The sequence below is a fragment of the Somniosus microcephalus genome, chromosome 3 (genome assembly GCF_052327205.1).
Source record: "Somniosus microcephalus isolate GS21.2 chromosome 3, FLI_Smic_1.0, whole genome shotgun sequence".
NCBI classification, from domain to species: Eukaryota; Metazoa; Chordata; class Chondrichthyes; order Squaliformes; family Somniosidae; genus Somniosus; species Somniosus microcephalus.
Genome location: NC_140989.1, coordinates 326547180 through 326560684, shown reverse-complemented (window position 1 = coordinate 326560684; position 13505 = coordinate 326547180). Strand labels below are relative to the sequence as shown.

The 13505-nt window shown below is 42.0% G+C and overlaps 1 protein-coding gene across 1 annotated transcript in view; it reads right to left on the bottom strand.

Moving 5' to 3' along the window:
- Positions 1 to 1282: 1282 nt before the first annotated feature.
- Positions 1283 to 13505, bottom strand: part of LOC147122206 (very long chain fatty acid elongase 4-like) — a 72197-nt gene continuing 59974 nt past the window's right edge. Inside the window, exons 5-8 of the mRNA XM_085983114.1 lie at positions 9117 to 9173; positions 7037 to 7151; positions 4925 to 5052; positions 1283 to 1570 (exon numbers count right to left, since the gene is read on the bottom strand). Of these exons, the coding sequence (XP_085839240.1) occupies positions 1403 to 1570; positions 4925 to 5052; positions 7037 to 7151; positions 9117 to 9173 (468 nt within the window). The 3' untranslated portion in view covers positions 1283 to 1402. The remainder of the gene's footprint in view (positions 1571 to 4924; positions 5053 to 7036; positions 7152 to 9116; positions 9174 to 13505) is intronic.

The following is a 13505-nucleotide window of genomic DNA, read 5'->3' as shown; positions in this document are numbered from 1 at the left end:
CAAAACAGTGCAACAGTTAGTTGCGCTTCAGCCCAACGGGGGCCTAAAAGTGCATACTCAAGTAAATTAGAATTCACTACATTGGGGTCCATTGAACAAAGCTTGGCACAAGTTACATACTGACCCTCTACAGGTGTATGAACAGGTATAACAACTGAACAACACTATATTCAATTTCCCTCAAACACCACTTTCCCCTTTTACAAAACAGATTTTTCTTTCATGTGAGGTGCTTGAGAAATAGGAAAATGGGGCCACTTCTGATTGTGGCAACTTTTGGCGAAATTCCTATGCATTGAAGAGGCACATTTGCTCGGTGTTAAAGGAGCATCTTAAAACAAAAAAAGTTCTTCAGTTACAGTGTTTATCAATACAGCTTCTGATCGTCATTCAACCTGCCCAAAAATAATTTATTAAAATGTTCAACCCAAGTCTAAATAAGAAAATCATTTGTGGCAGCACAAACCTATTTTTGTGCTGTATTTTGCTCCCCCAAGGTACATCAGGAGAGAGCTCTGCATAAAAGTCCTTTGACTATGAACAAAAACGAGTTGTATGAAGGATCAGCTCACCGAAACCTAAACCCAGTTACACATTGTATTTGTAACATGTGCATTTGAAGGGACAGTAAAGATGTTGCTGGTGACATGTGCTCACAGCTAGCTGGATGGATGGATAAATTAGCATCACAGTGAAATTTAGCAGGAATAATGAAGGACCGGTGAGCACCACCAGGAATCAGAACTTTGCGCATTGTGGTAGCAAAGTCTAATTATTCTGTACCGGCTGAATGAAGCCCCACGTTTACCTTACAGCGCTGCTGCTCACAACTGTGCCAACGTCAACTGCAGCACTGCAAGGTAAATGTGGGACCACTACTGCCACCTCATGCCAACATTTCTCATCAGTGCACCCACCTGCATAAGGACAGCAACGCAAGTTTTCACGTGCAGGTTTCTGCAGACCAGTCCCTGGCTTGGGGGGGGGAAGGTCCGTAGCTAAAAGTGAAAGTCACAACAGAAACATGGACAGAGTGGATTCCATGGAACTAGAAGCCTCAGTATATTACGGAACCACTTTAAGTACAAGCAGCGGTCATACAAACTTGGCTGAAGCATTTGTTTTAAATAAAAAAAATACTTAGTGGCAATATGTCACAAGGTGGTTATTGTGAGTTTGCAGAAGGGAAATTCAAAATACAGAGACAAATGTTGATGATACCCGACAGCAGCAAATAATTAACCAAGGGGTTTTCTGCAATGACAAAGAATGTATCGTAAGGTATAAAACCCTTCCTTTCCCCTCCCACTAAAAAAATTACACTTTTGAGATAGATGTGAGGACTTTGTTACAGATACTCCCAAGTAGGTCAAGTAATTAAAGATAGTTTTTTTTCCAGAGTTTATGCTGTTTTTGTTTTTCTCTCGATATAAGTTTTATAGTAGAAGTTGCTGAACAGAATAATGATGGTGATGATGTAGATGAATACGAAAAGGTTAAACCCATCTGGGAAATCGCAGTCTGTGAAGAGATTATAGGAGGTGTGCACAGCGATGCCCAAAAATTGGACCTAAAATTAAAAAAAAAATGGAACACGTCAGACATATTCAACCTAGTCTTGCCATAAAAAAGATGAGCCCATTTTAACATAGTAATAACTTCAAATAAGTGCTTTCAAATGCATGATGGAATACTTTCCATTTGCCTGGATGAGTGCAGCTCCAGCAACATTCAAGAAGCTCTATACCATCCAGTACAAAGCAGCCCACTTGATTGACACCACCTTAAACATTCACTCCCATCACCACTGGCGCACCGTGGCTGCAGTGTGTACCATCTACAAGATGCACTGCAGCAACTCGTCAAGGCTTCTTTGACAGCACCTCCAAAACCACGACTTCACAGATCACAGAAACCCCACAGTGCAGATAGAGGCCATTTCGCCCCATCGAGCCTGCACCGACACATATCCCACCCGATCCCTGTAACCCCTACACCAACACATATCCCACCCTATCCCCGTAACCCCGCGTATTTAATCCCCCTAACACTAAGGGTCAATTTATCATAGCCAATCAACCTAACCCGCACATCTTTGGACTGTGGGAGGAAACCGGAGCACCCGGAGGAAATCCACGCAAACACGGGGAGAATGTGCAAACTCCACACAGTCACCCGAGGCCGGATTCGAACCCGGGTCCCTGGCGCTGTGAGGCAACAGTGCTAACCACTATGCCACTGTGCTCCCCTACCACCTAGAAGGACAAGGGCAGCAGGCACATGGGTACACCATCACCTCCAAGTTCTCCTCCTAGTTACACACCATCCGGACTTGGAAATATATCGCCGTTCCTTCATCGTCGCTGGGTCAAAATCCTGGAACTCCCTCCCTAACAACACTGTGGGAGTACCTTCACCACACGGACTGCAGCGGTTCAACAAGGCGGCTCACCACCACCTTCTCAAGGGCAACTAGGGATGGGCAATAAATGCTGGCCTTGCCAGCGAAACCCAATCCCAGGAACGAATAAAAAAATCCCCATTTTTGGGGGATTGGTGAGGGTGAAGATAAGTCAACCAGGTAAAGGCACTTTCAGCTGATCATATTCCCTGGTGCACTGAAGCAGATGGAAGCTAGCAACAAGACCTACTAAAGGGTGAACAGTTTGAGCTCTTCCCTCTTCCTTTTCTGTTCATTAGCAAGTCCTATAAAGCTCCCCCATACCCCAAAATAGTTCAAGAGGCCCACCCAAAATATTAACCTGCCTTTGAGATACTAACCTATATACATTTCTATTTTTCATTTATCTCTTTTTTTTTTTAAATGTCTGCTGCAGGAAAAGATCTTGCTCCACTTCAATTATACATGCACAACTCCCACCCTCAAATACATTACAGGTTGCCCTTTTTGAACAGAACTGGCATCCAGTACTAGAAAGGGATACTTCTATTCAGCATTGAAGGATAGGCTGCACATTTTGAGCTCACAGTAAAAAGGGCCATAGTTGACACAATCGCACTGTAGTGAGGCCCTGATGCCAATTCCGTCTACTGCGATAGAGTCTGAAAACCACCCCGCAGCAAATTATATCAGCTGCAATGTAGTAGTTGAAGGATAGTTTATGGAGAAGGGGGGGGGGGGGGGGGGAAGAAATTCAGTTGGTTGCGCCACCCGTTAGCACCCTCTTAAGGCGCTAAGTGGGTCGCAAGCCAACTGGCGTCCGGGCGCGGCACTGTCCCCGCCTCCTGCTAAATTCCGCGGAACGTTAGTGGTGGCGCTAACCGTTAGCGCTGCGCCACTGACGTCATCTGTGTGCGCAGCGCCCCGCTGACGCCCCAGCCACGATATTCAGCAGCGCCCCCTGATTTACCGCCGGATGCTATGTCCGACGGGATCGGGGGGCCTACCTGCGGCCGGGGAGGCGCAAATTAAAGGTGAGGTGTGGGGCGGCCATTTTTGTTGTTGGCCGCCTGCCAGCACTTGCCTGCGCTCCCGTCCCCGGCCTCCTGAACCCCACCCCCCCGCGGAGTGCTGGCTGCGCTCCAAGAGCCCGGCACTTCTCTTCGGTGCCGGGCTCTTTTGCCTGCACTCCCAATCCTCAGGGGCCCAGCTGGGCCCCAGATCGCGCTGCACAAGGCCCCTCCCCTTTAAGAAGGGGAGGAAGGCCTGCAATACCGCAGCGCGATGTGCCGCAGCGTTGCGCCACGATATTCACTCGCAGCGCCCCAAGAGGGATGCGGGGCACCTCCAGTAGTGCCGCACTTCCCTTTGGGGCACAACCACTTAATTTCCGGAATAACAACAGAAAATGCTGGAAAAACTCAGCAGGTCAGGCAACATCCGTGGACAGAAATTTGAGTTGACGTTTCGGGTTGAACCCTTCTTCAAAACTGGAAAGAAAAGATAGATCGGAGGCAGGGCTGCGATCGGACAAAAGAATAAAAGAAACAAAAGAAGTAAAAAAAGAGACCTTTTATTGTCTCTTTTTTACTTCTTTTGTTTCTTTTATCCGATCGCAGCCCTGCCTCCGATCTATCTTTTCTTTCCAGTTTTGAAGAAGGGTTCGACCCGAAACGTCAACTCAAATTTCTGTCCACGGATGTTGCCTGGCCTGCTGAGTTTTTCCAGCATTTTCTGTTGTTATTTCGGATTTCCAACATCCGCAGTATTTTGCTATCGTACTCAATTTCCGGTGCGGGGGCGCGAATGTTTCTGGGACGCTCCTTTTAGCGCCCTGGCGATTCTGGTGCCCCAAACAGGGCGATACTCAATTTCTCCCCCTAGATCTTTTCAAATTGAAGCTTCTCGCTGCAACATGAGGTGCATAAAATATTAAGATATTAAAGACGTGAAAGACTTGCATTTATATGGCGCCTTTCACAACTACCAGACATCCCAAAGCGCATTACAGCCAATGAAGTACTTTCTTTTTTTAAAGTGTAGTCACTGTTGTAATGTAGGAAATGCAGCAGCCAATTTGCACACAGCAATCTCCCACAAACAGCAATATGATAATGACCAGATAATCTGTTTCAGTGATGTTGGTTGAGGGATAAATATTGACCAGGACACCGGGAAGAACTCCACTGCTCTTCGAAATAGTGCCATGGGATCTTTTATGTCCACCTGAGAGATCAGGCAGGGCTGCGGTTTAACGTCTCATCCGAAGAACGGCACCTCCGACAGTGCAGCACTCCCTCAGTACTGCACTGGAGTGTTAGCCCAGATTTGTGCTCAAGTCTCTGGAGTGGGACTTGAACCCACAACCTTCTGACTCAGAATACATGGGCTTACACCACCAGAGCAAGTTTATTATTAAATTATTAGATCTCAATTTTATGACGAACCCAAGATTTACTTTGGTACACTATTATGATGAAAAACCACACAGTGAATCTCATTACAAAGATAGGAGAAACCTACCAGCTGAAGCATGGTGAGATAACGTTTCCACCACAAGTACTTCTGCATATGTGGTCCCAGAGCAGCAATGCCATAGTATAGGTACATCACAATATGAACAAAGGAATTCAACAAGCCAATGAAGAAGGCTGAAGAAGAGAAAGAAAATTTACTTGCAGACATATTAGTTACATTTTGCCAATAGTTGGACCTTGTTTCCATTGTGTGTAAAAGAATCACGGTCATGCTGCCAGCCAGTTTGTTCCAGCAAAGAGCCAACAGAGAAGATGGCTTCCTGTGTTGTAAACTTCCATGGGAGGCAAGAAGTTAGAAAACAATTTAGGGAAATAGAGAAAGAAGCTTCACACCAGATGGAGTAATTGAGAGTACAGTGGATGGATAATGGGTGCCGGAAAATGTCAGTGAATAATCACTCGTCTCTGAACTGTTGCTAAGGCTTCTCTGTGGCGGAGATTAGCAGCGTGCTAAAATACCAGTAACTCCCTCCATAAGTTACCAATCTCATGCTGTTTTAGAAAGGTATTAAAGACTTGGTATTTCCTACAGAAAAGGAAAAAAATAATCAGTGGTCACTGGCCATAAACTACTCTTGTTCAGCTCCCAGCAGTTGGATATAGAAGAACATGAATGAACATCTTGAAAACAGATTGGGTAGGTGGGGTTGGGGCGTCAGAGAAATTAAAATGTTTTCAATTTTCAATCTCTATTCATCTAACAATAGGGACATAACCGGCTTATTCGGAAAATAGAAGCACATGACATTAAAGGGGCAATGGTAACTTGGGAACGTAATTGCCTAAGGGATAGGAGGCAAAGAGCAGTAAATGGATGTTTTACTGACTGGCGAGAAGTATGCAGTATCCCAGGGATCGAAGTAAGACCATTGATTTTCTTCTAGTATATCTGGACTTGGGTACAGTTTCAAAGTTTGCAGATGATACAAAACTTGGCAATGTAGTAAATAGCGAGCAGGATAGTAGCAAACTTCAGGAGGACATAGACAGACTGGTGAAATGGGCAGACACATGGCAGATGCAATTTAATGGCGATAAGTGAAGTGATGCACTTTGGGAGAAACAACATGGAGAGGCGGTATAATCTAAATGGTACTATTTTGAGGGGGATGCAAGAGCAGAGGGATCTGGGGTTGCACATTCATAAATCCTTCAAGGTGGCAGGGCAAGTTGAGAAGGTGGTTAAGAAAGTGTATGGGATACTTGGTTTTGTAAATAGGGGCATTGAATATAAAAACAAGTCATGTTAAACCTTTACAAATCACTGGTTAGGCCTCAGCTGCAGTATTGTGTACAATTCTGGGCAACACACTTTAGGAAGGATGACAAGGCCTTGCTTGGTGAGGGTACAGAGGAGGTTAATCAGGGACGAGGGAGTTCAGTTATGTGGCAAGATTGGAGAAGCTAGGATTGTTCTCCTTAGAGCAGAGAAGGTTAAGGGGAGACCTAACAGATTAAAAATTAGGAGTCATTTTGAAAGAGCAAGTAGAGAGAAACTGTTTCCTCTGGCAAGTGGGTCGATAACTAGAGGTCATAGATTTAAAATAATTGGCAAAAGATCTAAAGGGGAAATGAGGAGAAATTATTTTACACAGGGGGTTATGATGATCTGGAATGCACTACCTGAAAGGATGGTGGAATCAGATTCCATAGTAACTTTCAAAAGACAATTGGACATGTATTTGATGAGAACTAATTTGGAGGGTATTGGGGAGAAAGCTGGAGTGTGGGACTAAATCGGACAGCTCTTTTGAATGGCCCCTTTCTATGCTGCAAGATTCTATGATTCTGGGGATTTTTCCTCAGGTTGCTCACAGTAAGCAAGAAACCTGTTTTACATATTGACTGCCGCAATGGAAGAGCTGAATATGTTAATTATAAAACACCAGCTATTTTGTCAACAAACTGACCGACCGGACTAATATCTCCCATCTTAAATGATGAAATGGAATAGGGTGGTTTATTTGCTGCTTATTTTAATTAATTATGGTAACTCTTCTTTTAAAATTTGATTTCAAAAGTAAATAACTGATTACTTCATGTAAACTTCTCCAAAATCTGTACTTTTCCTACAGGCCAGAATTTGAATAATACTTACACTGGCCCCCCGGTACATATTTCACTCCTGCCCACCAGTTGAAAATCATTGTGCCATGGTGGTAAACATGAAGAAAAGTGATCTGATTGTACTTTTTCCTCAGAATGAAAAATATCTGCCAAAAAACACAAAACCAAAACGGAGTTAGCAGGACAGGAGCAATGGAAAACCAAGGAAAAAAACTAAGATATGCATGGGTCATATGTAAATCCTTTAAAGCAAATTAAAAGACAAAATCTACTTCAATGATCAAGCCCAATTCAATCTAGCCCCTTGCCTCTTATGGGCAATGATCATAAAGGTTGAATGGTGGTCTGGGGGCAAGAGAACAGTTGACAACATTTATATTGTTGCATTTCCTCTTAACTGAAATACATTTTTGTATCTGTGCAAAGAACAAACTGGAATCAACTGTACTTCATCCTGAGTGAGGTTAAATTCAGTGATACAGGGTTCATTAGATATGTCGCATACTATTTAGGATACTCTCTAATTATATGATACAGTCAGACTTGTCTATCACCAGCACAGTGCCATTAATAATGTTAGTCTAGATTAAAAAAAAATTAAAAAGTGCTTTAAGTGCAGCATCTCTAAGGAGATATTAGTATTGATTTTATTCAAATCCCATTTTGAAGCCATGAAAATCATATTTCACACTGGGAGATTAAATTTCTAATAGGATTGCATTCAGTCTCCTCTTGTGTGGTACTCCAGAGATGAATGTCAAAATAATTTAGCAGCCATTGCAATTGAAAAATATGCTTAGCATGTTCATTAAAATTCTATGGCGTAGCTGATGTTATTCAGCTTTTTTATTTTACATCATACTTAACCAGACTATAAAAAATATTAGCATGCAGATACGTTTACAGAGTTCTTCATTTTCATTGCTACACTTGCAAGTGCATGCAATGGAACACCAATGTGCTAAAAGTAGCAAGTTAGCAGCTCGTTCTCGCTGCCCACAAGCCAAGCCCAAATTTCAGATGCTGCTAATTAATGGCAGGCTGCTTTGAACTAACATTCAAAACCAGGATACTAACCCTGCTTATCAAGCCAATCTCTAGTAGGCAAACATCCAAATCACAACACCATTACTGGCAAGTGATGCTCATTCATTTTGAGTTTGAGTTTGAGCATGAAACCTGGAGTTTCCTTTTTGCTCCAACAAAAGTTAAAAAGATATGTGGCAGGGTTTATCTTAATGACATGAATGAGCCATTTAGCAAAGAAGCTTAAATGGTCATTTAATACTCCCAGGTAAAGAAAGAAGAGAAAAACTTTCATTTATGTAGCACCTCATCACTTCCTTCAGAAATATTTCAAAGACTTAATGCAATTGTTCTGCAGGCAAACAGAGCAGCCATTTTGTGCACAAGCTCCACAAACAGCAATGAGTTGAATAACCAGTTCATCTATTTTTGATGGTATTTGTTGAGGGAAGAATTTTCAATAGCGACATGGGATCCTTAAACATCCAGTTCAACCGACAGATGGGGCCTTGACTTTACATCTCAAGTGGAGCGTTCGCCTACATTAATGCACTCATGGAGTGGCGCTTGAACCAAGAATTTTCTGACTTTCAGGTGAGAATCTACCAAACTGAACCAAGGCAGCAGTCACTCTATACTGGGCAGTGGTATCAGTTAAAATAAAGCACTCTCTATACTACCTTGACAGACACAGTGAGACATGGGTTTTATTTCAGAGGAAAAATGACACTGTTCTAATGAATGACACTCAATCCATCATCGCACATTTATTAATATATAGTAAATACTTTTGCACTTGTGGCTTTAATTTCACTATGGAAAGTCTACTATTGTGCCGGGGATGCAGTCACTAATCACTTCAAATTGAGAAGGATGAAAGTTCCAAAAAACCTTCCAACTTACTAGCTCATCTAAGTCAATTGTGAATGTTAGTCTCTGATTCAAAAACTTCTTTAAAAAAAATCCTGAGAAAAACAGTAATACTGCCTCTTAGAAACAAAAAGTAGTTTTGAAAACATAATTTAATATAACCACTAAAATAGTTGAAAGTATAGTACTTTTAAAATAAAAATATGGTCACTTACTGTATCCATCAGCTCAATGACTTTAGAGAAGAAAAACCACCAGCAGACATTTGCCATCTGTAAATAGACAAAGGTGTTAAAAAGAAAAAGCTGCAAAATACACAAAATCTAAAATAAAAACATGAAATGCTAAGCAGGTCCAGTGCCATTCAAAAAAAAAAGGTTGATGTTTTGAGTAGAGGCCTCGCACCAATAATGTCTCTGAGTCCCTGCTCAAAACATTGACTTATCTTTTCTCTTTTCTGATGCTAACAGACCTGCTATGTAATTCTAATACCTTGCTTTTCTAAAAAAACACTTCAGAGCTTAGTCTTGCCTCACTTGCATCAACATTAAATTTCATCTGCCATTGTTCTGCTTAATTATCTATTTTGTCCAACACATTTTAAATTTCAACTGTCCCTCTTGCCATCTGCAATGTGGCCAAATTGCACAGAGTTTCTAAATCCAAGTCACTGATGTACTTTAGAAACAGTCGTAACTCCGATACCAATTCCTGGGGTGCCCCATTTGGCACCCCCACCACCCCACCCCACATAACTGCTATAACAAATACATTCTCTTCAGCCAATTTCTTATCTATTCCCAAGAATCGCCCATAATCTCCACAACTTTGTAAAATGCCTTTTGTAAATCTAGGTACCTATCATAGTGCTCTCCACGGTACACTTGCTTTTTCCACTTCCTGAAAAAAGTCAAATGGAGATTGGTCAGGCAGAATCTTCCCTTTCTGAATCTACATTGACAGCTGCTGACTAGGTTACTGTACAGATAATTCTCAAGTCGATTCCTAATAATGGATTCCATTATTTTACATGGTATTGAAGAAAGATTAATGGGTCTGCAGTTGCCCATGTCTGCTTTGTTGCCCTTTTTGAAAATGTGGACAACGTTTGCCCATTTCCAATCTCCTGGTAACCCCCCAGGGTCCAGTCAATCCCCCGTAATGACAAATCTCCTCTCTAATCTCACTTAATAATCTGGGATAAATACCACCTATCCCTGAGGAATTACTTGTTTTGATCCCTTTAATTGATTAGTTTTTGTACTAAATGCTCAAATTTTACACACAATAGTATTGGCAGGCTAGGCCCACAATGGTTACCTACAAATTGCAACTGGAGTTGATTTTTAAAAAGTCAAAACAAACAACAAGCATGTGCAACATGCATATTTTGCTTTGGTTTGCAATTTTGGGAAAAAGAGACCTCATGTGATGCTTAAACCTTGGTAACAATGAATAAGCTGATTATCTACAATCAGAGTTGCTACCAACCCAGCGATCCATGTATACACTCGATATTCCAAATTTCAAACTAGACCACTTTAAATCAACAAAGTGTGTCTTTGACACCTCCATATATAGATCCACACTTTCAAATACTTCACATATTGTACATCACATCACATTATTATACATTAAGTACAGGAAATTTGTATTAGTAGTGCCTAGTATTAGTAATTCTAGAATTAAAATTATTATAAAAGAACCAAATTCTTAAATAAGTCACCCCACCTCAACATGTGCACAAACAAAAGTATGACAGTCGGTGATGGAGAGTATTTGGTTGGGAAAGCAGCTGAAGAAGCACAGGCAGGACACATAAAACTAAGCTGTTGAAATAGCATGCATGCATCAGGGGTTTTACCATGCCACTGCTGGAGCTAGAACAAACATTGCAAGATCTTTCAGTGTCTAGACATTGGAGTTCATTATCCTGATTACATTCATGAACCTTGTACCATAGAAACATAGAAGAAACATAGCAAAATAGGAGCAGGAGTAGGCCATTCGGCCCTTCGAGCCTGCTCCGCCATTCAATATGATCGTGGCTGACCTTCTATCTCAATACCACATTCCCGCTCTCTCCCCATACCCCTTGATGCCTTTTGCATCTAGAAATCTATCTATCGCCTTCTTAAATATATCCAGTGACTTCACAGCCTTCAGTGGTAGAGAATTCCACAGGTTCACCACCCTCCGAGTGAAGAAATTTCTCCTGATCTCAGTCCTAAATGTCCTACCCCGTATCCTGAGACCGTGACCCCTCGTTCTAGACCCCCTAAACCAGGGGAAACATCCTCCCTGCATCCAGTCTGTCTAGCCCTGTCAGAATTTTATACGTTTCAATGAGATCCCCTCTCATTCTTCTAAACTCCAGTGAATACAGGCCTAGTCGACCCAATCTCTCCTCATACGACAGTCCTGCCATCCCAGGAATCAGTCTGGTGAACCTTCGCTGCACTCCCTCTATGGCAAGTATATCCTTTCTTGGGTAAGAAGACCAAAACTGCACACAGTACTCCAGGTGTGGTCTCACCAAGGCCCTGTACAACTGTAGTAAGACATCCTTGCTCCTGTACTCAAATCCTCTTGCAATGAAGGCCAACATACAATTTGCCTTCCTAACTGCTTGCTGCACCTGCATGTTTGCTTTCAGTGACTGGTATACAAGGACACCCAGGTCCCTTTGTACATCAGCATTTCCCAATCTATCACCATTTAAATAATACTCTGCCTTTCTGTTTTTCCTATCGAAGTGAATAACTTCACATTTAACCACGTTATACTGCATCTGCCATGTATTTGCCCACTCACTCAACTTGTCTAAATCGCCTTGAAGCCTCTTTGCATCCTCCTCACAACCCCACCTAGTTTCGTGTCGTCAGCAAACTTGGAAATATTACATTTGGTTCCCTCATCCAAATCATTGATATATATAGTGAATCGCTGGGGCCCAAGCACTGATCCCTGCAGTACTCAACTAGTCACCGCCTGCCACCCCAAAAAAGATAAATTTATTCCTACTCTCTGTTTCCTGTCTGTTAACCAATTTTCAATCCATGCCAGTATATTACGCACAATCCCATGTGCTTTAATTTTGCACACTAACCTCTTACATGGGACTTTATCAAAGGCCTTCTGAAAATCCAAATACACCACATCCACTGGTTCTCCCTTATCTATTCTACCAGTTACATCCACAAAAAACTTCAGTAGGTTTGTCAAACACGATTACCCTTTCATAAATCCATGTTGGCTTTGTCTAATCCCGTTGATATTTTCTAAGTGTCCTGCTATCACATCCTTTATAATAGACTCTAGCATTTTTCCTACTACTGATGTTAGGCTAACCGGTCTGTAGTTCCCTGTTTTCTCTCTCCCTCCTTTTTTAAATAGTGGGGTTACATTTGCCACCCTCCAATCTGCAGGAACTGTTCTATAATCTATAGAATTTTGGAAGATGACAACCAATGCATCCACTATTTCCATGGCTACCTCTTTTAGTACTCTGGGATGCAGATTATCAGGCCCTGGGGATTTATCAGCTTTCACTCCCATTAATTTCTCCAGCACTATTTTTTTACTAATACTAATTTCCTTTAATTCCTCCTTCTCACTAGGCCCTTGGTTCCCTAGCATTTCTGGGAAGTTATTTGTGTCCTCTTCTGTGAAGACAGAACCAAAGTATTTATTTAATTGCTCTGCCATTTACCCAAGTATCATTTAAGAGAGAACCTTGCACGAGCAAGGGACAAAATTTTATGTGGAAGACACAGCTAAAGAATCAGCTTCGGTTTTACAATTTTGCAACAATCACAAAATTTATATTGATTGCAAAGTGATACAAGTCTAAACATCCATTATGTTTTTTGATAGTGAGGAAGAAAGCTGTAGACTGCAGGAAGATATCAAAGGACTGGTCAGAAAAGTGGCAAATGGAATTCAATCTCGAGGAGTGTGAGGTAATGCATTTGGGGAGGGCTAACAAGGTAAGGGAATACACTATAAATGGTAGGACACCGAGAAGTGTAGAGGAACAGGGGGACCATGAAGGTAGCAGGACAGGTAGATAAAGGCGGCATACAGGATATTTTCCTTTAATAGTTGAGGCATAGAATATAAGAGCAGAGAGGTTATGCTAGAACTGTATAAAACACTAGTTAGGCCACAGCTAGAGTACTACGTACAGTTCTAGTCACCACATCATAGGAAAGATGTGATTGCATTAGGAGATTTACGAGAATGTTGCCAGGACTGGAGAATTTTAGCTATGAGGAAAGATTAGATAGGCTGGGTTTTGTTCCTTGGAACAGAGGAGGCTGAGGGCGAGACTTAATTGAGGTGTGTAAAATTATGAGGGGCCTAAATAAAGTGGATAGGAAGCACCTATTTCCCTTAATAGAGGTCAATAATCAGGGGGCATAGATTTAAAGTAATTGGTAGAAGGATTAGAGGGGAGTCGAGGAGAACTATTTTTCACCCAGAGGGTGGTGGGGGTTTGGAACTCACTGCCAGAAAGGGTGGTCGAGGCAGAAACCCTCATCACATTTAAAAAGTACTTGGATAGGCACTTGAAGTGCCGTAACCTACAAGACTACGGACCA